Source organism: Gigantopelta aegis, chromosome 15 (genome assembly GCF_016097555.1).
Source record: "Gigantopelta aegis isolate Gae_Host chromosome 15, Gae_host_genome, whole genome shotgun sequence".
NCBI classification, from domain to species: Eukaryota; Metazoa; Mollusca; class Gastropoda; order Neomphalida; family Peltospiridae; genus Gigantopelta; species Gigantopelta aegis.
This window is the reverse complement of record NC_054713.1, coordinates 31,614,291-31,641,688: the sequence shown is the minus strand read 5'-3', so window position 1 is coordinate 31,641,688 and position 27,398 is coordinate 31,614,291. Positions and strand designations below refer to the sequence as shown.

Genomic DNA, 27,398 nt, shown 5'->3' with positions numbered 1-27,398 from the left:
TTTAAAAGATATCAGTTATGAAAAATTCAAGTACCATAATATGGGATAAAAATCCCATATTATGGTACTTGAATTTTTCATAACTGATATCTTTAAATAACAATCTGTTTTCTCTCTCATTTCTGTGCTGTTTCAGGGCTCTTTTTGTTACTCGTACTTGATAAAAGATGGAGGTAGAACTTTCTGTAAATGGCATGACATGCATTATAATTATATTTTCACATTCATTGTTCACGCGTAACTGTTGTTTTTGTTTTTTTTCATTCAATATTTCACATCAATAAAATATTTTCAAGGTATGTATATTTTAGTTTTAGTTTGCTTGCTAGCTTGCTTGCATGAAGATTTTAATACTTGCTTGTTGTATAATTATTAATACTGGTGTGCACTTATATGTTACACACATAATATATAGGTATGTAGCATGTTAGCAGCATAATAATATACATAAAAAGTAAATGACAAATGTTCTGATGTATAAATGACATATATGCATGTATAGTATATACAAATAGTATACAGCCAGGTATATTCCTACGGACATATATTAAATATATTATACATCTTTTGGAGTATAAATAAAAAGATATATTTGTGTATTCTTTTGACATGAAGAGTGGGACGTAGCTCAGTGGTAAAGCGCTCGCTTGATGCGTGGTCGGTCTGGGATCGATCCCCATTGGTGAGCCCATTGGGCTATTTCTCATTTCAGCCAGTGCACCACGACTAGTACATGAAAGGCTGTAGTATGTACTACCCTGTCTGTGGGATGGTGCATATAAAAGATCCCTTGCTGCTAATCGAAAAGAGTAGCCCATGAAGTGGCGACAGCGGGTTTCCTCTCTCAGTATCTGTGTGGTCCTTAACCATATGTCCGACGCCATATAATCTTAAATAAAATGTGTTGAGTGCGTCGTTAAATAAAACATTTCCTTCCTTCTTTTGACGTGTAATACAAACTGATTACTTCAAGTGTGGCTATTAAATACAGTTTGTCTTACAACTACAGTTGAATCCCATTGGCTCGAACCCCGTCGGTGCTTGAGAAAGTGTTCGACCCATCGGGTAGTTCGACCGAACCATTCGGTAAACATTGGATATTTCCATTACATTAGTTAGATACTGGCGGTATGTTTGAAACCCCAGTGGTACATGAGCACGTAAAACTAGTTGCCCATAAATACTGGCTGTGAATTACATGTATGTGCAATAAAATAAAATAAATAAATGACAAATTCTTAATAGTTGCTGAAATGATTACAGTTGATTAAGTGTCCCATTGGTTCAATTAAAACTGGAATTGAAGATGTGTTCAAAGTAAAGTTTTATGCCGAGGCCCGCGTGTGCACTAATGGTTCGATTGGTATCATAATTCATCTAAGTTACCATTATAACACTTGCTGTACCTGAAAGATCATTACTGATAGCCAACATGACAAGTGTGGTAAAGAAAGGATTGCATGGCTATTGTTGTGATTCCCTGATTCATCTATAGTTTGTTTTACCTAAATAATTAATCCCAAGGTTGTAATAACCAACTGCACAAATGCAGCAATTTTTCGTCCTGTTCAGTGGTTTCCCATTTGACATTTCATCGATCACCAGTTTGCGGGAAATACAGCTAATAACACTGACGGGACCGATAATTTAGTTCCAGCAAAGGCTTATAGTCGACCCAGGACATGTTCCACCCATCAACAGTTAATATAAGGGTTTACTGAACAAAAAACTCGGGACTTAATTTTTGGTTCAAGCAATGTGGTGTGTTCGACCCTTCCTAGTACATGTAGTTGTTTAAAAAAATTATCTGACGAGCAAAACAAGTTGGATACAGTAGTTGTAAGATAAATGGTATCTAATGAAGACAGGTACTTTATTTCGTACATATCCTCAAAAACTATGTTTAAAATAAAGGTAGATATCTTTTCCAACTATATCATTCTTAATTACAGCAAATTGGGCCTTGCACACTTAACACACACACTATAGGGTATTGGTAATCAGTAGCAGTATTTAATTGGTTGGTGTGGCTTTGGCGTTTATCTTGTGGACATATTTGATCATCTGCCTGGCACTTTTAAGTCAAGTGATGCGTCGTTCACGTTACATTTTAAAATGTGAAGCACTGGTTTTCACTACTCTGAATTCACCTTTCATTCATAATCAAATAATATCACTAAATTTTGTAATCATAGCATTTTAATGTGGAGCATTCTAGATATTTATTACAATTTATCATTAGTGGTGGGGTGGGTGGGCAGGATTTAACTCTTATTAGTTGAGTGCTTACCTGAGGTGCTGTCGTCGCAGGATCGAACCACCTAAGTGGATCCATTCAACTGATTGGGTTTTTTCTTGTTCCAACCAGTGCACTACAACTGGTGAAACGCCGTGGTATGTGCTTTCCTGTCTGTGGGAAAGTGAATATAAAATATCTCTTGCTGCTAATGGGAAAATGTAGTGGGTTTCCTCTGTTGACTATATGTTAGAATTACCAAATGTTTGACATCCATTAGCCGATTATTAACTAATCAATGTGCTCTAATGTTAAACAAAACAAAGTTGTTTTAATTATTAAGAAAACATAATTATTTGTCTTCCCATCAGTTGTACCTCAGGATCAAACCCCCTCAGTGGACTCGATCAATCTCTGATTGCTTTTTGCTTGTCTCGACCAGTGTCCCGCAACTCGTATATGAAACTGTCCTGTTCATGAATATCCCTTGCTACTAATGGAATAAAAGACTACATGTCAAAATTACTAAATATTGGAAATCCAATAGCCGATGATGAATAAATCAGTGTGCTCTAGTGTTGTCGTTAAGCAAAAAAAAAAAAACCTTAAGATTTTAAATTTACTTATCTGTGATATTTGTATTTCTGCACAGCTCTATATACTACGTTTTAATTTAACTTGAATTTTTATATTGATGTCATTCATTCCTGTTTTTTTCGTATATTTATAACTTTGTTTGATAGATAACTAGTTTAACGTGCCCATATACCACTAGGGTTTCCAACACGCCCATTTAGAGTCCGACCTCCGATAAGATCGGTGGCCTGACTCGGGATGGTGGGAGAGATAGAGTTGAAAATGGGCAGAATTTTGAAAATAATAATCGACTCGTTTTGCCCTTCCAGCTAACAAGTTTATTCTTTTACTTCCTAGCCTGGTTTTTTTTTTTTTTTACTGACCCCTTATTCTTTCTTTTTCAAATCTTCCTCATCCCATCAACTGGCTTTAACCTCGAATAACTTGAAGAATTTTGTTTTCTTTACAACCTTTCTGGTTTTGTAGATTTGTGGTGTTGGTGCTGTTTCTGTCATTCGCTGTTTTCTATTAAGACATTTTTAATTTTCTTGTCTTCTTGTATCAATGGTTTTGTATGACGTTAAGACTGTCTCTGGGAATCTGTGGTTATAAAATTGTTGTTTTGTTTAAATTAATCCGTCTTGGACAGGAGATCTGGTGCAAATCAGAACTCGTGCCCAGGATATACATGCCTGAACCTTCAGTGGATATGGGCATGTTAATAGAGTTTTCCTTCCTGTTTAACAACACCACTAGTGCACATTGATTTATTAGCTATTGGCTATTGGATGAAAAACATTTGGTAATTCTAACATATTTTGTGTATTCAAAACTGCATTTGTGAATGGCTGAGAATCCGTTCTCATCACACCATTGTGCGACGCACGGTCAGTCTAAGATCAATCCCTGTCGGTGGGCCATTGGGCTATTTCTCGTTCCAGCCAGTGCACCATGGCTGGTATATCAAAGGCCGTGGTATGTACTACCCTGTCTGTGGGATAGTGCATATAAAAGATCCCTTGCTGCTAACTGAAAAGAGTAGCCCATGAAGTGGTGACAGCGGGTTTCCTCTCAAACTCTGTGTGTTGAGTGTGTTGTTAAATAAAATATTTCTTTCCTTCTCTCAATGTCTGCGTGGTCCTTAACTATATGTCTGACACCATATAACAGTAAATAAAATGTGTTGAGTGCGTCGTTAAATAAATAAAATATTTCCTTTCCTTCATCACACCATTGTGTGAGGTAGTGTGGGAATTGAGAACAGGAAGACATTCTTAACTCTTTGAAATGTTTAGGTACACATTCCCTGCACCAGAACAGTTTCCAATACGCAGATAATCTTAGAGGATTATACCTACTTCATTTTTCCATTAGCAGTAAGGCATTTTTTACATGCACTTTCCTACAGGCAGGACAGCACCACAAACTTTTAATATACCAGTTGTGGGCATTGGTAGTGATGGATAAAATATTAATCTATATGTTCATTCAAGACTCAAACTTCGATCCTAGTGTCATGTTTGAATGATGTTGCTGTAATCCTAAAGTACAACCGGCCTCGGTGGCGTCGTGGTTAGGCCATCGGTCAACAGACTGGTAGGTACTGGGTTCGGATCCCAGTCGAGGCATGGGATTTTTAATCCAGATACCGACTCCAAACTCTGAGTGAGTGCTCCGCAAGGCTCAATGGGTAGGTGTAAACCACTTGCACCGACCAGTGATTCATAACTGGTTCAACAAAGGCCATGGTTTGTGCTATCCTGCCTGTGGGAAGCGCAAATTAAAAGATCCCTTGCTGCTAATCGGAAAGAGTAGCCCATGTAGTGGCGACAGCAGGTTTCCTCTCAAACTCTGTGTGGTCCTTAACCATATGTCTGACGCCATATAACTGTAAATAAAATGTGTTGAGTGCGTTGTTAAATAAAACATTTCTTTCTTTTTCTTTCCTAAAGTACATGTACACAGTTTTAGTCTTGTTACATCATGTAATCTGTGAGGTCAGGATCTAGCTCAGTTGGTAGCTAGACCACTTGCTTGAGGTAGTTAGGATGTTAGGATCGAGTCCCCTTCGTGGACTCATTCTCTGATTGTTTTTGTTCCAGTTCCAACCAGTACCCCAACCGGTTATAAATGCCTGTATGTGCTGTCCTGCCTATGGGAAAATGCATATAAAGATCCTTTGCTGCTAATGGAAAAATGTTGTGGGTTTTCTTTCTAAGACTATGTCAGAATTACCAAATGTTTGACATCCAATAGCCGATGATTAATAAATCAAAGTGCTCTAGTAATGTCATTAAACAAAAGAAAGTTTAACTTTTTAAACTTTGTATCCATTTGAAGTTTATGAATGGAACCTAAAATCCAAGGATTTCTTCCCAGGACAGGTTATTTGTTGGAGAGTAAAGATTCTTTTGCCACTGCATAAGTTACTTTTACCAGTTAACAGTGAGATATATTAAAATCAGTTTCCCACACAGGACAGTATAGCATAATATCTTTATCTCCTAGTATTCAAATTGTTATAATAATTGCAACTGTATCTTCTAGTGTGCTTTGATACACATTTGGGGTTTTCTGTGTTGTTATTATATACATGTACGCATTATTGCTTTGGTCTTTGCTGTGCTGTTTATTTTGGATGTACATATATATATATATATGTGTGTGTATATATATATATATATATATTATATATATATATATATGGTACCGGTAACTTGTTATTGTTAAATTTATTACTTTTTTATTTTCTGGTGTTCTGTGGTATTTCTACTCATTGGGTAATGAGTGTTCTGTGTTGGGGACATTTTGTTATCAAATTTTGTATTAGTAACTACTATTTATCATTTTAGAATTGACTAAAAATCACAGAAAACTATATAGCAAATTGAGGCCTAAAAAAATAAAACGAATGGTGTGTTTCCTACCTATTTAAAAAAAAGGCTGACTAATTAAAAAAAAAAAATGGTCGATTTGCTATTAATATGTAGGTAAAAAGAACACAAATATAGTATTTTCATAAATTTTTTGGAGTGAATATAGTAAGAAAAAAAAAAATCACATTTTTTAAAAGCCAATCCACCTTATCTAAAAAAAATTGGTATGTTTCCGAAAACACACTTTTTTTTCTGAACAAAATGTTCCCAATTGTATTGTCTTTGTATAGAGTTTGTTGTTTGCTGTGTTGTGTCTGCACGTGTGAAGATTGTTGCAATGATTCTTTCAGGTCACTTGATTACTTGCAGGCTGACAGACTTGGAGGAAGATCTCCGAGATCGGTCTCGGGCTCTCGCCATGTTGCAGATCCGCAGCAAATTTCTCGAAGAGGAGAATTCTCGACTTCAGGACCGGATCGATTCAATTTCACAAGACAAACAATACCTGGATCGAACTCTTAAAGAGCTCCAGCGCGAGAGAAATAGAGAGGTAGAAAGAGTTTTCTCTTTTTTTTATGGTATTAAAAAAGATTTAATATGGATGTGGTATTTAGTGTTGTAGTTTAAGTTTGCTTGTGTAATTGTGTTTTTGTTTTCTTGCTTAATTTAGATTGCTTTTGGGGTTTTGTTTCTTTTTTGGGGTGCGGGATGTTTCCACACATTGCCATATTACATTTTCATAAACTTGCATGTTAACAAGGCCACTTTTCCCTGTGTATACAACTGTTTCTATTGAATGCTGGAAATACATTAATTCAGTTTTCTAGTTGCAATGGGAAAAAATCTGATCTTAAATAAATATCATTTTAAAAATGAAAGATTAAATTTTTTTATCTGGAATACAATTTTTTTTAAAACTATACTCATTAAGAAAAGGGTGGAACGTAACTCAGTGGTAAAGCGCGTGGTCAGTCCTGGGATCGATCCCCGTTGGTGGACCCATTGGGCTATATCTCATTCCAGCCAGTGCACCACAACTGGTATATCAAAGGCCATGGTATATCAAAGGCCATGGTATGTACTACCCTGTCTGTGGGATGGTGCATATAACAGATCCCTTGCTTCTAATTAAAAAGAGTAGCCCATGAAGTGGCAACAGCGAGTTTCATCTCTCAATATATGTGTGGTCCTTAACCATATGTCTGATGCCATATAACTGTAAATAAAATGTGTTGAGTGTGTCGTTAAATAAAATATTTCTTTCTTTCATTAAAAAAAATCAACCAGCCTTGGTGGCGTCGTGGTTAGGCCATCGGTCTACAGGCTGGTAGGTACTGGGTTCGGATCCCAGTCGAGGCATGGGATTTTTAATCCAGATACCGACTCCAAACCCTGAGAGCATTTATGGCAAGACTCAATGGGTAGGTGTAAACCACTTGCACCATCCAGTGATCCATAACTGGTTCAACAAAGGCCATGGTTTGTGCTATCCTGCCTGTGGGTAGCGCAAATAAAAGATCCCTTGCTGCCTGTCGTAAAAGAGTAGCCTATGTGGCGACAGCAGGTTTCCTCTAAAAAGCAGTGTCAGAATGACCAAATGTTTGACATCCAATAGCCGATAAAAATAAATGTGCTCTAGTGGCGTCGTTAAATAAAAACAAACTTTACTTTTAAAAAAATCAAGGAATTTTATTCTAAACTGATTTGTACAGCACATTTTCAATGAATGTTTTTGCATCCTATTGAGAAGTGGTAACCTTGCTTAGTACCAGATGGACGTAACACCATACCTTACTATACACCACTCTAATTACAGATAGACCTACTGGTAAACGACCAGTTCTTTTGTTTGGCTGTTAAATCCATGTAAATCTTTGTTTTAGATGTAAATAACATCAGTTCTGTGAAATGTATTTACTTTTATGTTTCCTAGAATTTCAGATACGATTATGATAGAGAAATTCGGTATCTGAGATTTAGACGATTATATTCTGCAGAATAAACAATTGGTAAATTTACTTTAAAGACTGTGTGTGGATGGATATGAGCTGTCATGTAGCATGAGCATTTTAGATATCATTTTCCTGTTTTAAACAAAAAGAAAAAAGAAAAATATCAACAGAAAAACAAAACAGAAAAAGCACTCAGAGAATCAGATCCGTTTATTGTGGCTTGTTGTGTTCAAAATAATGATAATCAGTCATTTGAATCAAAAGGCACATTATAAATATGTGCTGCAAGAATTGAATTCAGTTGAACAGCATAAAAGTCATTCTTTTAAGTTATTCATGAATATTAATACTCCAGCGAATTATATAGCTTTTACATTCAGTTTGGTGAATTTACATAATAAACAAAAAGATGGACTCTATAGTCTGAGTATGTTGTAAATTGTTCGAATCAGACGGTCAGTACTATATCATTTTAGGGGATGGGATTTAGCTCAGTCGGTTGAGTGCTCGCTTGAGGTGCTTGTGTCGCAGGATCAAACCACTTCAGTGGATCCATTCAGCTGATTTGGGGTTTTTCTCGTTCCAGTCAGTGTACCACAACTGGTCAAAGGCCGTGGTATGTGCTTTCCTGTCTGTGGGAAAGTGCATATAAAAGATCCCTTGCTGCATCAGGAAAAATGTAGCGGGTTTCCTCTGATGACTATGAGTCAGAAATGTCAAATGTTTGACATCCAACAGCTGTTTAATCAGTTTGCTCTAGTGGTGTCGTTAAACAAAACAAACTTTATTTATATCATTTTATACCAAGTTTACAACTTCTACTTTTACGCCTGGAATGTAGATTCTAAAGTTTTTTTAACTACAGATTCTGACACAGGAAAATATGACTGAAATTCCATTACAACATGACACCTCATTTCCACCTTGGTCCAATCTGATAAATAATTATTTGTTATTTTTCATTAATACAGTGTGAAGTTGGTCAAGAACGTTCTCTCTTGGGTTTTTTTCTTGGTTTTTTTCTGAGTGTGTTTTTAATTGTATACAATCCAGGTAAAAATAAATTAGGAACATAGCTGTTTTTCACTTTCTAAACAAAACTCTGTGACAAAAAATTATTTTTATTTGTTGGAGTCCAACATCACAAAATAGGCATACAGCTGAACACTCATAAACCACTGAAGTTGAATGTAAATTAAATATCATGATATATATTTTCCAGTTTTATGCTTAAAACATACAAAAATGTAAGCTGGGACTTGTTTCTTCATAGTTGATGGTATTGGAAGAGGCTTTTCATCATTTTCACTCATACATGTATATATATCTTACATTATCCATGTGTCACTTAGAAAATTATAATAAAAATTGATTGTATTATAATATTACGATCATTAAATTGCATGTATCCACATATTTTTGGCTCACGTGTGTACCTTTGTTGTTTGTCATTGCTGCATCGTGATTGAGAAGGTTGTTCTCATTTCACAAGTTGATTGGTTCTACACATACTAATTTCCTTCTCTCTATCACCACTGAAGACAAATAGTCAAATCATTCACTTTGCTACCGATATCTCATCAACATACATTATGTAATAATAATGTTTTAAATTTATTTTACAAATGTTTCTTTCACTCCCCTTCTGACCGGCCTCGGTGGCATCATGGCAGACCATTGGTCTACAGGCTGGTAGGTACTGGTTTCGGATCCCAGTCGAGGCATGTGATTTTTAATCCAGATACCGACTCCAAACCCTGAGTGAGTGCTCCGCAAGGCTCAATGGGTAGGTGTAAACCACTTGCACCGACCAGTGATCCATAACTGGTTCAACAAAGGCCATGGTTTGTGCTATGCTGCCTGTGGGAAGCGCAAATAAAAGATCCCTTGCTGCTAATCGGAAGAGTAGCCCATGTAGTGGCGACAGCGGGTTTCCTCTCAAAATCTGTGTGGTCCTTAACCATATGTCCGACGCCATATAACCGTACATAAAATGTGTTGAGTGCGTCGTTAAATAAAACATTTCTTTCTTTTTTCACTCCCCTTCTCTCTACATCCCTCTTAACATCTGTAGCACTTGTTGCACAAGTTTTGTTGAAAGTTTGCCCTTAATAGTAGGAAAATCTAAATAATTTATATGGTAGTAGTCCTACCATTCCATAATTAACTAAACATTAATTAATTAATTCAGTTAAATACATTTAACTGTACTCAGTCCTTTTATAATACCACATTTTAGGGGTTTTGTGATTTAAATTAAAAAAAAAAAAATCTTCATATCTAGTTGCACAAAATGTATTCCCCCGAGTTCATAATCACCTGCAAACTTCCACAACTCAGAATTTTTTTTAAAAAGTTTTTTTTCGTATCTAATTGCACAAAATATATACCCGAGTACAAATATAATCATCTGCAAATTTGTTCATTGTTACAACTTGACTGGTATTCCTTTGTTCTTGAATGTAATTTTATTTATTGTTATTTGTACAATTGATTTATAGTCAGTGTTCATTATCTTTGAAAGTAGAAGACATTTCAGGATTAGATCTCACTAATTTGGGCTCAACAGATTGGGTTTTTTATATGCCCATCTATGGGTCATATTATGGTATGGCGTTGTCCGTCCATACATGTCTATCCGTCCGTGTGTTAACTTTTCCTTGTATGGACCATATCTTGCATACACATGCATACAGAACCATCAAACTTCACATGTAGGAATAACTTGGGATGGTGGTGTAACGCATACTATTACTAGGTCACTATGACTTACTTTTCACAGTCTACTGCACATAGCAGTAAATCCTTGTCTGGACCATATCTTGCATACAGATGCATACAGGACCATCAAACTTCACATGTAGGAACAACTTGGGATGGTGGTGTAACGCATACTATTACTAGGTCACTGTGACTTACTTTTCACAGTCTACTGCACATAGCAGTAAATCCTTGTCTGGACCATATCTTGCATACAGATGCATACACGACCATCAAACCTCACATGTAGGAACAACTTGGGATGGTGGTGTGTCGCATACTATTACTAGGTCACTGTGACTTACTTTTCACAGTCTACTGCACATAGCAGTAAATCCTTGTCTAGATCATATCTTGCATACAGATGTGTACAGGACCATCAAACCTCATGTTGGAACAACTTGTGATGGTGGTTGGTCCATAACAAACTGTTTATCCATCCCATTGCAAAAATTTCACATAATTAAAGTTTAATCATACATGTAACATATTCATTAATATAGATATGGTTTTCCATCAAACTCCTGATGGGCGTATCATGTACCTCACCGGTACTCTTATTTTTATCTGTTCTAAGCACAGGAGGAGTTTTTAGTGAAGTAATGCTATTATCAGCTGCTGTAAAGTCGTGAATACTAGTATTCAGAAAGGCATTTCATGGTATTGTAATCCAGTTAAAGCTGAACATCTCAGTGGATTGTAGGTGAAATGTTTTGAGGTCAGGATGTTTGTACTTATTTTGGGTGGGATTATTTGGGGCATACAAATTTTAGGTATATTATTGCCTTGACTTTGATGTAATTTAAATCTCTGACTGTTTGAGAAAAAATAGGTGGCTATAATACATACATGTATTTAAAGCACTATTTGAGAAAAAATAGGTGGCTATAATACATACATGTATTTAAAGCACTGACTATTTGAGAAAAATAGGTGGCTATACATGTATGTATTTAAAGCGCTGACTATTAGAAATGTAGGTGGTTATACGTACTGAATGCTGTAAGCCATAAAATTATAAGCATGAAAAGTTGGCAGTGCTGGCTGTGGAAATAAGCGGTAATAATCATCACTTGCTGCCTACTAATAAACATTGTGATAATAAAAACAATCTTGTTTCTCTTTCAGTCATATTCTTTACAGTCAGCTGACGTCAACGTGGCAAGTTTTGCAGTCTCCACTAGTGGTTTAGGAAATAGTATGAAGTCGAGCTGGGAGGAGGAGAATCTGAGACAAGGTGTTTTGAGTACCGAGACCAATGATTACCATTCCCGCCTCTACAACCCGCAGACCATCAACCTCCGCCACAGTCTCGAGAGCGGTAGTAACCATTCAATGGACGAAGAGTTTGACGCTTAGAGATACAACATGCAGGCCTTCACAAATTCATAATTTGCATATCTTAAAAAGGAGTTATCGCAGAGCTCACCATTTAAAAAGGGTTATCACAGAGCTCACCATTTAAAAAGGGTTATCGCAGAGATCGCCATTTAAAAAGTGTTATTGCAGAGATCACCATTTTAAAAAGTGGTTATTGCAGAGCTCACCATTTAAAAAGTGTTACTGCAGAGCTCACCATTTAAAGTGTTATTGCAGAGCTCACCATTTAAAAAGTGTTATCACAGAGCTCACCATTTAAAAAGGGTTATTGCAGAGCTCACCATTTAAAAAGGGTTATCACAGAGCTCACCATTTAAAAAGGGTTATCGCAGAGCTCACCATTTAAAAAGGGTTATCGCAGAGCTCACCATTTAAAAAAGGTTTATTGCAGAGCTCACCATTTAAAAAGGGTTTATTGCCGAGCTCACCATTTAAAAAGGGGTTATCGCAGAGCTCACCATTTAAAAAGTGTTATTGCAGAGCTCGCCATTTAAAAAGGGTTTATTGCAGAGCTCACCATTTAAAAAGGGGTTATCACAGAGCTCATCATTTAAAAAGTTTATCGCAAAGCTCACTGCAATTTGTGGAGGCCTGTACTGCGATATCAATTACACAAGGACAAACTGTTGTCTTTATTCAGAAAAACATTAACCAATCAAAATAGACTGAAGTGTGTCTGTCCTGTTTGCTAGACAAGGATAAGACTGGTTCTAAACGAAACAAGAGTGTATTATTAGTAAAACAGGTAGTTTTGTAAGAAGATTCTAACACAAAACGGTGTTTGGTGTTCGGACTATAGTTGCTGACCTTAATTTGTTGAGGTTTTTTAGTCATTTTGGTTTTGTAGTAGGTCAAAATTAATTTTTTATATGAAACAAAAAAGGTCTGTACCTTTGAAGTGAGGATCAGTGGCTGTAAGATACAAAAGAAAAAACCCAAGCAGTTCATGACTAGACTTTTTATAATTAGTAATTCTCGTTTTATTTGTAGGAAGGTTTAGAAAACATGAGTCCTGTGTCTCCCTGTGCTTATTGAACATTCTAACCCAGTGCAGTTCAGATCTAGACATAGATTCGAGCTAATAAAGCTTATTTTTGTGATCATATCTAATGAGAGTTCAGGTTTGTGTTTTGATTTCAGATATTTAAATACGACATGTTTAAGCACATGCTGACATTCTGACATTTGTTTTTTGTTTACATTGTCAATATGTATTTTATTTTATTTCTAATTTGGGGAATACAGATTGTTTAAGACTGTCCTTTATTTCATAGCAAATCAGTTATAATATATTAATTTATTTTAATACCAAATTACAGTTATAATACATTAATTTATTTTAGTAGCAAATTAGTTATAATACATTAATTTGTTTTAATAGCAAATTAGTTATAATACATTAATTTGTTTTAATAGCAAATTAGTTATAATACATTAATTTGTTTTAATAGAAAATTATAGTTATAATACATTAATTTATTTTCATAGAAAATTACAGTTATAATACATTAATTTATTTTCATAGAAAATTACAGTTATGATACATTAATTTGTTTTAATAGCAAATTACAGTTATAAATAAACAGATGACAGATAAAAGCAAAGATGGTAATTTTATTGCTGATTACGGTGTCACAAGGTTTTCTCTTATTTTTGTGCTCAAGGTGTTTCATTTACTTTTTCATCATTACATTCCACATGCTGGGTCTTTTCATTTGATAATAATTCCAGGCAAGAAATTTAAAAAAAAAAGAACAGACCCACATATTTTAAAAATAAGTATTGTAACAACATATACTTAAAGGCATACTGTCATGGATTTAAAGACCTTATTTCACTAAAAATGGATAATAAATGAAAATTACATTAATTTTTGAAAACCAAATCTGGCTATCGCATCACTTTAATTGAACCATGATGGAGTGAAAACCATGTCATTCCTCTTGGCAATTTTAGTTTTTATATTATGGACCATTGCCATAATTCAATTATTTTCAAAAATATCATTAATAAGTGAAGTATGGTGGTTACGTAGATGTTTGAATAAAGTACATTTAGGGGGAAATCAAATATATTTTTGTTCAGGTAATACTTTGTTAGGCCATTTAATAGGTCAGTGGTCTGTGACAATATGCCTTTAAGCAAAATGATAAAAGATGAGTGCAGTAAGACTCACTAAGTGCTTTCCATCTTTGGGTGAGTAAAAACAACTGTTCACTTCTCAAAGAGAGGCTTGATAGCAATACATAGCACAATTTTTGTATTTTTGGAAAATCTATTTTTTTATCATATGTGTGTATTTATTAAATTAATAACCAATGTAATTTTGTTATTATTTTGGTCAGTTAACAATAAATTGTAACCCTTTATTAAGTAATATAATAGTAATTTGAAGCACATAAAAACAATAATTATACCTTTCTGTTGTTAAAAGTCATAGATTTTGTTTAATGTTTAAATATTGTTATATTGAAACATTCCAAATTTGTATTTCAGACTTCAAAAAGGAAACATCAACTTTTTTAAAAGTTAGGTACTCTGAACTTCCAATATAAGTGAAAAGACTTTCTTTAAAAGAAGTCATTTGTAATTATATGCATTTTTATTTCTTGATTATTTTTTTTTTGAAGTCATTAGATTAAATTTATTTACATAATGTGTACAATAGCAACATAGTAACATAGCAAACATAGTGTTAATATGTTGATGTTATTTTGTTAGAATGTTACGTTTCATAAAGTCATTAGATACGTTATCATAAAGTCATCAGATATGTCATCATGAAGTGATCAAATATGTTATCATGAAGTCATTAGATGTGTGTATATCTATTCATTTGACTTCCAATGAGCAAGTTTTAGAACATTGATCTATGTGTACTAGAATGAAATGTCATGTACATACATTTGTATTTGCTTAGAACTTAATACAGTTGAATCACGTTGGCTCGAACCCCATCGGTGCTCGAGAAAGTGTTCGACCCATCAAGTAGTTCGACCTATCCATTCGGTCAACATTGTGCAAGTGTAACTCGGGACTTTGTTTTTGGTTTGAGAGTTGCGGTGTGTTCGACCCTTCCAAGTTCGACCCAACAAGATTCTACTGTATATGAAACTGTACTTATTTGTATGCCTTTCCAATAGCTTCCATGTTTATCCATACCTTCCAATAATGCATTGGTAATAGAAGTTTGCCGTCCATGCATGAGTAGACATAGCCCCCTAGAATTTGAGTTAAATGTGAAAACCTACAACATAGCATGATGTCAGAAGCTGAGAAAATATGGCAGAATGTTCTTAGCCATGTAAACATGGAAGTAACGGTTGACAGGAGCGTTTTGTATTATTTGTTTTGATCAAGCTAATGTGCAGTGGCGGATTCAAGGGGGGTGAATAGGGTGGCTAGCCACCCCCTCTCTTCCTGGGCAATTTTTTTTTATGTTCATTCCAAACATATTTAATGAATTTTACGAATTAATCGCAGTCGCTGTACTGATCGACATTTGCTATTTTTAGCAAAATACATTAAACATGACGTCACAGACAAAATTTTACCTTTGTATCTGTAACGTTTAAAGTTTTCTTTACCATTTAAAGTTATCTTTACCGTAAGCCACCACCGGTTCACTCCATCCCAATCCAACCACCCCACCGCCTTATTATTTTCTAGATCTGCCACTGAGGTGGTATCCTATTCATCAAGTGAGGACCATATCAGTTTTAAGAATATGAAACTTGAAATACTGGGGAAATAATACTGATGTCAAATGAATTTAGAATTTAATGCAGAACTAAATTAATGTAGTAATGTTGCAATTTTATTTTGGGTTTGATGGGGAAAAAAACATCAGTTATGTTATATTTTACTTTATATACTTAAAAGAGAGCCCTAAAAGCCTAAATTAGGGGTGGGTTTTTTTTTATAGAATTTATTTACCTTTTATTTGAACCAAAAACATTGTCGTCAGGTTGTAAGTTTTCACATGTGCTAACAGCTGAAATGTTTGGTCTACTTTAACCTGTGATTTGTGATATTTATTTTGTTTTTCAGTTGTGTAATTTACATTTGTGAATCATGACAATACAACCGTTTTTAGTGCCCTTGGTAAACATGCATTATTCTTCTAAAACTAAGTCATCATGAATATCTGTGTGCATTTTCTCATGAACATTTCACATACTAGTATATCAGTATATTATGTCGCATTTTATGCTGAGAAAAAATAAGGGAACACATGGTACTGTAGAACAGGGCCTCATTCCATGAATCGATCTTAGTGCTAAGATCTCACTGTGACCGCATATTACTGTTACATTTATTATTTTCTTTGAAATTTTAACAGTAAAAATAATTATAAGGTAAAATGATCTGTGGTTTTTCAAATAAACATAGTTCATTTTTCTCATACAGTAAGACAATATTTGTACTAAATGCTGTACCATAATGTTTGCTACATTTAAATATAATTGAATAAATGAAATAAATCTTAATAACTTGATACTAAGTGACAATAGCAGACTGCAGATATCTGGCAGATAAACATACTTAAGTCAATGTATGATACTTATTTATGTACTTTAAGTATGTATTTAGGTATCATACGTCGACTTAAGTATGTTTATGAATACGGAGCCTGGACTACAGCTGGTCACATGACAGATTACTTGTGTGTCAATCTGTACATTATTAGATGAAATGGTTACGGTGTTATGGCAAATTTATTGTGATAATTTTTTCGGAATGTTGTCTAAATAGCAACATTATAGAATCAAGGTTATGACTGACACATGAGTAGGAGTTATTTTCCTTTTTCGAAAGCTGTACGAGTTCCAGTATGCTGTTGTCGTGGTATTCAGTTAATAACCTCATATCTTTTTCACTTGTCAGAAATTTAACCATATATTTCATCAGATTATTTTTGCCAGTTTTGTTAAATATCAGGGTAATATACATAATGAACTAAAAATCTTTGAAGAAATTTAGTTGAGGTGGGGGAAGAATATTATATTATATTATATTACCTTCTGTTTAAGACAAGCATAATTTGCTTTGTATGTAATTATACAAACTCTGCTGCAGTCATGGATTTATGTTTATATGCAAAACTAGGCTTACAAGTGAAGTTGGTTTCAGAAATATGGTGCTGCTACAAAGCATCCCTGATCTAAACCGCTAAAATCTGACGATTAACACACCATTAGCAATAAGTGTATATTTACACTCATTCAAAAAACTTTAGTGCATTTATTCAGTGGCATAGCGAGTTTGGTGTGGGGGTAGATCTGCTGCCATTTGGGGGTGGGAGGGTCTAAATTAAACAAACAGTTATATTCCATCAGTGGTATTTTAAAGATAAGTTAATTACCAGTGTGGAAAGATAATACTGTACCCCAGTTTATTACAGGAAAGGGATGTTGTGTATGTACTGAAGTTTAAAAAGTGGTGGTTTCACAGGGGGCGGACAGATTTCCCCCTCCCCCCAGTAGTCACCATGTTGTATATGGACAGAAGTTTAAAAAGTGGTGAGTTCACAAGGGGACAGACAGATGTTTCCCCCCTGGTAGTCACCATGTTGTGTATGGACAGAAATTTAAAAAGTGGAGGTTTCACAGGGGGCAGACAGATCTCTCTTCCTCCCCCCCCCCCCCCCCCCCCAGTAGTCACCATGTTGTGTATGAACAGAAGTTTAGAAAGTGGTGGGTTCACAGGGGAGCAGACAGATTTGTTCCCCACCCCCACCCCCACCCCCACCCCGGTAGTCACCATGCCACTGTATATAAGAATATTTTTTAATGTTTGTATTTTCATTTTGTTATTGTGTGAAATACCTGTATGTTACCTGTTTTCAGGCATTGTGTATAAACATTCCATTTTGGTCCTTTGATGTCCACCCATTACCGTCTGTGATAGTTTCCTGTGATAGCTACCTATACATATCTTGTGTAATAACTCTTATATATACCATGTTGTTATCAACTTACAATGGAAGATTATTTATCTTTGATGTAACAGTTTATATAGATTCATTTGATTTACTTGTGTTAGGTATTTTAATACTGACCTATATATTTTGTATATTAGATATTTATATCCCTCTTTGACCTTGAATTAGATATAGTGAAATTGACTCATTCCATGCATTTAAAATAAAATTTTGTGCAGAAATGTATTTATTCTAATGTCCCTGATATACCCGGTAGCTGTAAAATATTTTCATTACATCTAGTACATTACTAAATGTGTGTATCTGTTTAACTATTTTAAGTGCTAATTGAAATATTCCTCGTGAAAAATAAAGGCTTATGGTTTGACTCTGTAATGCAAAGAATCTGTTTTTATAATCAGTGGAACTTAGTTATTGTTTCACAGCACCAAGTCTACATGCTTTTAGGGTCTAGACTCAAGACTATTAGACTATTTGAGTCGAAACTTTAATGTCGATAAATCGCATGCACATGATATATTTACAGATTTGAATCTAGACTCAGTTTTATAAAGACAGACCTGGGGGTCTCATTCACTAAACGTTTGCAACTTAGCCGTCTCATAGTGGAATGCAAAAAGACTTTTAAACGAGCTTAAGAGAGCTTTGTGAATTTGGCAAGTTACAGAGCTAGCCCTGTTTTATGAATGAATACAATATGTACGTATTACATGTGGTAAAAAGTTTAACCAATTTGATAATAAAAATCATGTTTTAACAACCATACCAAAGTTAAAGAATTTCTCTTTACCTTATTGCTAGAGTTACAGTGTTCGAAATAAGCACTTGTCCATTTGTCCTGACAAGTGAAAATCTGCCCGGACAAGCAAAATGTACCTCAGTGATTGGCAAGTGAAATGTTTTAATGCAGTTTCATTTTGAACAATCAAAATTAATGTCCTTGCACTTGAATAAAACTAACAACGTATATGAACAAGTGAAAGCATTGGTGGACACGTAGATTTCTAGATATATTTGTCCGGTGGACTAGTGAAAATTTCTGCTTCTTTCTATCACCGAGTTAAATACCATATCAGGTTGGAAATGAGATCGTTATAATTATAACTTGATCATAATATCATATGACACAGTTCTTACTGTCGAACTTAAATTATATTAACTGGATGGTTATCCGAGAATCGTTAGTGTTAGAATATCTCTGATTGAAGTGAAAGGGTTAACCAAGGCAGTATTGATTTGATTATGTAACAGCTGGGGTTCTGGTTTGTAATTATACATTAAAATATCATGTAAAATGTCAGGCTTTTTGTGTTGTTTGTTTGCTTGCTAGAACCGGAGGAACTAAAGTAGTGTCGGAAATAGAATAAAACTGATTTTCGTCGATTATGTCTTTCATATTAAACTGACAAGTAAATATCTTGTAAATATCTATTTTATGATACTCTACCTAATTTAGCATTTATTTGTTTGGGCTCTCATTGATGTACAAGGTGGTGTTTACTCTTGAAATTAAAAGAAGGATGTCAGTAAACAGGTGATTTGAGCACTTTATTGAATAGACTATAACAAATTTTTATTCACGTGTCAATTTCATTGCTGTTGCAATATGTGAGAGACTGTCTCTGATGACGGTTTCCCCTATCCCTCTCCAAAACTAAATATTTGTAGACATTTCTAAGTAGCCTAACTTTTGAGCAAAACTGTCAAGAACCATTCTGAGTGTGTGATCTATTATACCGATATTAAAGGTGCTGTTTTTAAAGGTGCTATATCCAAGCTGCATAATGACAGCTATTGCAAATACATTTTTTAAATTAAATTTTGCTTTAAAATTAAAGACTACACCTTCAACTATATGCCCATAGATGATTCTAACAAAATAATTTTATCTACTAGTAGAAAATACATTTTTATTGGAGAATCTTTATCACAAACAGATGCTCACATATAACTATGATATAGCACTTTTAATTGGTTGCAAGATTGTGTAAATTTCTAATGTACTTATATTGAATTTATATTCACTAAATATGCTGATCATAATTAATAATTAATGCTGCAATTCAAAATACTCAGTAAACTTGCAGTTTTAAATTAAAAGTTTGTTTAAGGGTAAATGAAATTGACACGTGGATCAAAATTTGTCAGTCTGTTTCAATCGTGCACAAATCACCTGATCATATTAGATACACATACAATATCAATGATAACAGAAGGAAGTAAATGGTTTATTTAACGACGCACTCAACAGATTTTATTGATGGTTATATGGCGTTGGACATGGTTAAGGACCACACAGCTATTGAGGGAGAAAACCCGCTGTCGCCACTTCTTTTCGACTAGCAGCAAGGGATCTTTTATATGCACTATCCCATAGACAGGATAGCACATACCACGGCCTTTGACGTACCAGTGATGGTGCACTGGCTGAAGCAAGAAATAGTCCAATGGGCTCACTAATGGGCATTGATCCCAAAACGTCCGCGCATCCAGCGAGCACTTTACCAATGGGCTACTCTCTCTCTCTCACACACACACACACACACAGTGATAACCATAACTAAAAATCTGTAGTCAAGTTTTAAAGGGTATCTGGTATAGAGGTTACATTCTGTACATTATCGTCAACGTCCCAGATTGCATTATACTTGCAACTCCGTTCAGTTTTTCTCGCGCATGGTTCGCGCAATTAACATCCATTTGTTGTCTGTCGCAAAATTTAGGGGGGGGGGGGGGGGGCTGGGCCCCTCCTAGATCCGCCTTTGTAGCTGTTTGGTAATAATGCTAACATGAATAAATGTAGTTATCCAGATTCGGGCATTTTTGTTTAATTCGTGTAAAAGCCAGTCTGCCCCTCTCTACAGTAATGGGAACCCGTACGCCTATGTCGCGTTCACATGACTCGTAGAAATTTACTTAAAATGGAGGAAGATGAATTAACATTCGATGTTAATTCACACGTGCCAGAACAACAAGGCCAAATTGAAATTATTTATTTTTTATGATTTTTAAGACCCCTGTTGTTAGAATTTGTTTTCATTTATTATATTCGAGTTGCAAAAAGTATATGCTACACTTTTGTGACTACTATAGTGAATAGTATTCACAATCCATTCATAACAATTGTAAATAATTTTGAGTGTATAAATTGTGTTAATTAAGAATCAATTCATTAGAAAATTTATATTTTACGAACTATTCACTGGAATGAACGTAATGTCTATCATCAAATGTTGGCGTCATGGTCAAGATGGCGGTCATGGCGTGACACAGTGTTTCAGGCTCGTCATAAAAGATGCGAAATGTCTGTTGACCAATATGATTAAAATTGGCTCTACTGTTCTATTAGTAGATCTAATAGCATTGCGTGGACTCCCATGACCTGGTGACATTTCATCTATAAATAACAATTTAAATATCGACCAATTGTACTTCGCCTTTTATAGCGTTATTCAGGAGCATACAAATTCTAAAAATATCGGGCGAGACTGTTTATGCAATAGGCGAACTTGTTGGTCTATTTCAACATTAAAAAACAGGGGGAAAATTGCAGTAATAAACTCTGGATTGTATACTATAGTATAAACAGATTTTGTGGCTATACCATCACGGGGTTTTGGGTTTTTTTTCGTTTTGAAACTAATTTTATATTGAAATTAGTTTCCGGCATACTTCGTAATTCACCCGAATCATAATCCGGAATGTTTTCAAATTCTTTTCAATTCACTGGCATGATTTTGCAAATAAGGTTTTGATTGGTGGAGCTAATTTTAATTATATTGTTTGCTGACTGACTTTCAGGAACTGGTTTGTGGCATGCAATACGTTACGAACATCTGCTGTAGGCCCTATTTATTATATGCGAGTTATGTTACACAAAAACGTTTGCAAAATCTGGAATTTAATGAATAACTTTTGACAAAAGCTATTTGTGATGTCACACGCACTTGTTGTATGAACACGTGCTATTGAAATTTAGTCAAAGTATCTTGTTTATTTTTATGGCTGAAAACGACACGCCTGATCGACCATTAAAACGTAAAGATACTAGTCCCACACAAGTTTTATCCGAAGAAAAACGTTGTACGGTATTACCTATGTTGTATCCAGACTACGAATCTAGACTTGCCTCGAATAGCAAGGCCATAGAAACTTCCACTTTGTCTAAAGCTGATATCTTATGTATTGTCGAAGCACTAAGAAATATATTGATGCCTGATATTCGTACTTTACTGGAGGAAATGTATAAACCACTGAAGGAAGATTTGGAAAAGCTATCTTCTGCACATTCCGAATTAATCGCCGAAAATGAAAACTTGAAAGTTCGTATCAATGACTTTGAGCAGTACACCCGTAGGTACAGCCTGCGTCTTTCTGGAATTAAGGAAAGTACAACTGAAAACACTGATGAACTTGTTAATGATTTCGCAAAACAACACTAAAAATTGAACTTGACAAATGGGAAATAGATATATCTCATCGATTGGGACACCCCACCCCCACCCCCCATCGGATCGCGGTCGGACCATTATCGTTCGTTTTACAACATACTAAGCGCGTCGTTGGTTCTACCAAACACGGTCAGCCTTGGAAAAACTACCTCACACCCGATGGAAAGGTGTACGTGAACGAGGATATGACAAAATTCAAACACCACTACACCTGTTGTTAGAAAGTCTAAAATTACGACGTGACGGAAGCCTGTTTCAAGTTTGGACCAGTGATGGGAAGGTATTCGTAAAAGGGAAAGAGAACGGAAAGCCCAAACAAGTCCAGGATCTGGGCCCGTGTTTATAAAACTTAAAGTCTAGACTTTAATAAAGTCCAGACTTTAACGTAGTTATTTGAATGGCGTTGCCATGACGTAAAGTCTGGACTTTATTAAGGTCTAGACTTTAAGGTTTATAAGTACTGGGCCTGAACGACTTAACAAAGTTTCTGAAGTTAAAAGTGTCCTTAACGAAATGACTGTCAAACCTGGGATAAAACAAAACAAAAACTGTGGTACATTGCAAACTATCAAAAGCTCTATTGTTTTTGTATTTATTTTTTGAAGTGTGCGCGCGCTACCAGTGCTGAAGTAAGTACTCCACTCCCTATGATTTTTGATTGGTTATACTGTTTTAGTAGATCTCCTGATGGCATATTGACCTGGTGCAGCATTAGTTGTTGTTGTACCGGCCTCGGTGACGTCGTGGTTAGGCCATCGGTCAACAGGCTGGTAGGTACTGGGTTCGGATCCCAGTCGAGTCATGGGATTTTTAATCCAGATACCGACTCCAAACCTTGAGTGAGTGCTCCGCAAGGCTCAATGGGTAGGTGTAAACCTCTTGCACCGACCAGTGATCCATAACTGGTTCAACAAAGGCCATGGTTTGTGCTATCCTGCCTGTGGGAAGCGCAAATAAAAGATCCCTTGCTGCTAATCGGAAAAAGTAGCCCATGAAGTGGCGACAGCGGGTTTCCTCTCAAAATCTGTGTGGTCCTTAAAACCATATGTCTGACGCCATATAGCCGTAAATAAAATGTGTTGAATGCGTCATTAAATAAAACATTTCTTTTTCAGTTGTTGTTTGTTTTTTGTGGTTTTTTGTGGGGTTGTTTTTTGTTGGGTTTTTTTTTTTTGGGGGGGGGGGGTTGTTGGGTTTTTGGTTTTTTTTTGGTTTGTGTCCGAATTTAGTTAAACACATTTAGTGGGTGTGTTTCAAAGTGTACCCCCCTATAGACCTGGGGCCCGTTCCACGAAGCGATCTTAGCTCTAAGATCACCGTAAGTGCCTCAGATAGTTATGCACTTACGATGATCTTAGCGCTAAGATCGCTTCGTGGGACGGGGCGCTGAACTTGTTATAGAAAACTGGTGCACTATTTTTGTCCCTATCTGTGACATGAGGGGGCGGGTGGGTGCAACTTGGGAGAAATTGAATACTTGTGTGCATATATGTTTTTGCACGTGTATGTATGCCTATAGAAATACCTGTATGTGTTCTGCTTTGTTGTTAATACGAGGGGTGATTGATAAGTTCGTGGCCTAAGGTACACAATGTAGGAGTCAGTTTTAGAAAATCAAACAGCCATTTTTTCAACATAGTCCCCTCCTACATTAACACACTTAGTCCAGCGGTCATGGAGCAGACGGCTCCCTTATGTGTAGAAGGCGCCATTTTGGGCCCTCAGAAAGTGGTATTATATGACCAAATGCTACAAACCGTACCTCTCCATGACCGTGTTTACACATTTAGCTTTTCTACTTTTGTTCATTGTCTGTCTTTCCTGTCCTATCTGCTACTCTACTGTCTTTCCTTTACTTGAATGGTTAAAATTAGAAATCATGTTCAACGTTGCCTTTAATAACTCCACATTTAAATGTATTCGTAAAAAATGGGTGTCGCTTAGCTGTTGGATATGGGACAACAAACAAAATCTTTGATATATTTAATTCCGTTGTATTTTGTACTGTATATTTATTTACCCCATTCTGTTTCTGTGCGTCTCCTACCTTGCTCACAAATAAATTGTTTTATATTTTCAATTATTTTGGTGTTCGATGTCGACTGACTTATATTAGCGATTTATCGGGTAAGAGTAGGACTGTACTACAGTACAGGTTCCGTATTCATAAACACACTTAAAGTTACATTATCTGGATACCATATTATAACATCATGTACAAATGTGAAATACAAGCTCAAATGCACTTTTAAAAAAGTCGTGTGTGTTCGCTATGAACGGATATCGTCAAACGTATACGCTTGATTCGTCGCCCGTGCCGCCATAGCTTGGCAAAGCACAAACGACAGCCTGTTGTCAGTTTCAGTTAACACGTGCGTTTGCCGAGTTCAAATTGTAGGGTGCGTCTCAAAAAATTAAAAGAGAAATCTTGCGCTGTAGTTAAAACCGGTTTGATCTTGACAACGTATTATCGACAGTCGTACCTTCTTCCTATTTGAGAATTGATATTTTATAAAGTGTTAGTAGAACTTGTATACTAGTAACACATTAATCATGTATATATCTTAAAATAAAATATACTAAAGTAGACAATGAACGTTTTCACTTCTTAATTTTACGTGTTAAAATCGACAAATTCAAATAAATATTATTTCGTTTGGAAAGGGTAAAGTTGGGGGGGGGGAGGTGTGTTTAACGACATCAAAGATAAAGAATATTGATATAATAATCATCCAACCCCATACAACCGTAAATAAAATGTGCTGAGTGCGTCGTTAAATAAAACATATCCTATCCTTCCTTCCATCTGCTGTTGGATGTCTAACATTTGGTAATTTTGACATATAATCTAAGAGAAGAATCGGGTGCATGTGCAGGGGGAGGGTATTGGAGGTCGAAACCCTTACTTGCCCAAGCTTAAAAAAAATTGAAATGTATTTTTGGGGGGAGCATGGCCCCATATAAACTTCGCTTATCACAGTCTATAACCCCAACCCCGCTGAAATCCCTGCACACGCGCCTTGGAAACCCACTACATTTTTTTTTTAGCAAGGGATTGTTTATATGTACCATCCCACAGACAGGATATCACATACCATGGGTTTTTTGGTATGCCCGCCGATGGGGATCGATCCTAGACTGACCGCGCATTTCCAAAAAACACCTTTTTAGGTCTAAGTAATGAATGAAAATAACATATTGTCTTGAAAAATGTTACGTAATTCGAACACAGTACCCTCTTCCTCTACCCCTAGAGCGTTACATAATTAGTAACACCCCCTTACATGTAACGCGTATGCCAACAGCTGGCCACTGTCAAAAGTTCAAGGCAAATCCCCCACTCACCGACCCCTGGAAAGGCGTTGTACCATACCGCTATGGATATAAATGTTTTGGAGATATGAGACGACCCCTCAATCAAGACAGTTAAATTTGTTCAAAAATTGCGAAATCTCACGTGATCTCTTGTTGGGGGAATTCTATACTTGTGATAAGCAAATGAAAACCGAGATCGGTACGAGCCCGTCAAAAGTGTTCCACTTTCAAAATCATGGCTTTGTTTTGACCTGGATAAGCCAGCGTCGTGAAACCAATGCGGAGTGCACCAAACGTAATTGGATTTTCTGTTCTATATGCTTAAATAATAAAAATATTCCTGGGAATGTAGTTTTAAGTCAATGTATGATACCTAAATACATACTTAAAGTACATAGATAGGTATCATACAATCACTTAAGTACGTTTATAAATATGGAGCCTGGACCACGTTTTACGAAGCGATCTTGGCGCTAAGTTCACCTTAAATGTATAGCTACCTTATACCCTTAAGGTGATCTTAGCTCTAAGATCGCTTCGTAAAACAGGGCCCAGGATGTGGTAAACAGATTATTGACTTCTTATGTTTATACCTTTTTCTGAAGATATTTGCAGCAAAGAGATGTATTATTGGTTTTCTTGCTGATATTTTTGTCCGGGGATGTCCATCTAAATCCTGGTCCTTCCCTTACTGTGTCGGCTAGTTTATCTGTTGTCCATCTGAATGTAAATGGTCTTGTATCAAAAGTAAACCTTATTGAAATGGAATGGAGTGATTTTGACGTGATTGCTGTTACGGAAACCCACTTAAACCCAAATATTTTGAATGAAGAATTATAATTAAAGGATTAAAAAAAAACATACCTTAAGGACAGGACTTACAATTTTTGGGGCGGTGTAGCAATTTATGTAAAAAAAATATCATATCAAAATATAGGGATGGTATGGATATCCGTGGTCTGGAAGCTCTATGGGTGGAACTAAATCATAATAATTGTAGTTTTAATTGGTAACTTTTATCGTGCACCATCTAGTCCTATGGATACATGGAATCGAATTGAAGAATCATTTAGTTGTGGTATGGATTATCGAATAAACACGGTTTTTATGGTCGGAGATTTTAATTCAAATATTTTCGAACGGAACCATCATAAAATCGACCATTTGTGTGCCCGCTTCCAATTGTATCAACTAATTAAAGAACCTACACGAATTACTCAAAACAGTAAAAGCATTCTTGATTTAATATTTGTCTCTTGTCCATTATATGTTGAAACTGTTGCAGTTCTAACCCCTTTCTGCAACGACCATTCCCCAGTTGCACTTTATATTGGCCCCAAATTACCACACAAAAAAAGAAGAAAGAAAGGCATTGCAGAGGACTTTATGGGATTACCCATCTGCCGATATTTGTAGTCTAAAAACATTTATTTTGGACTTTGACTGGGATAATAATTTTCATTCTGAGTCGATCGATACAATAACTTCAAATTCAACGAACATTTTACTGAATGCAGCTAAAACGTTTATTCCTTACAAAACTGTTACAGTACGACCAAATGACAAACCCTTTATGAATGGAACCATTCGAAGATTAATCAGGCAAAGGCAAAAGCTACACCATAAAGCTAAAACTCTCAACACACAAGTAGCTTGGGCAAACTTTAGAAAAATAAGAAATCTTGTAGTTAAGGAAGTAAGTAAATCTGAGTCCGATTATTTTAACACGCTTGATGACAAAATTAATAACTGGTGATAGTGGATCAAAACACTGGTGGAAGCTTGTTAATACGTATTTAAAAAATTGTGGTTCTAGTAATTCAGTGATACCCTTGTTTGTTGATGGCACCGTCATTGAAGACCCCAAAGAGGTAGCTAATGCATTCAATGAGGGTTTTTTATTATTAA

General features: G+C 35.6%; 1 protein-coding gene and 1 long non-coding RNA gene across 5 annotated transcripts in view; one reads left to right on the top strand and one right to left on the bottom strand.

Moving 5' to 3' along the window:
- The window catches only part of LOC121390757 (myosin-2 heavy chain-like), a 78,307-nt gene extending 65,257 nt beyond the window's left edge, over nt 1-13,050 (top strand). For 3 of the 4 annotated variants that reach the window (XM_041522663.1, XM_041522664.1, XM_041522662.1), the window contains 2 exons: nt 6,058-6,238; nt 11,529-13,050. In XM_041522663.1, coding sequence (XP_041378597.1) covers nt 6,058-6,238; nt 11,529-11,759 — 412 coding nt within the window. In that variant the 3' untranslated portion in view covers nt 11,760-13,050. Of the gene's footprint in view, nt 1-6,038; nt 6,239-11,528 lie in introns of all 4 variants that reach the window. The other variant, XM_041522665.1, reaches the window with a different exon arrangement.
- An 8,558-nt stretch (nt 13,051-21,608) lies between these two features.
- On the bottom strand, nt 21,609-26,204 carry LOC121390000. The gene is made up of 2 exons (XR_005960136.1): nt 26,084-26,204; nt 21,609-22,098 (listed from the first exon to the last, which is right to left on the bottom strand). It is a non-coding gene; the product is annotated as an uncharacterized LOC121390000 (long non-coding RNA).
- Between the last annotated feature and the right edge of the window lie 1,194 nt (nt 26,205-27,398).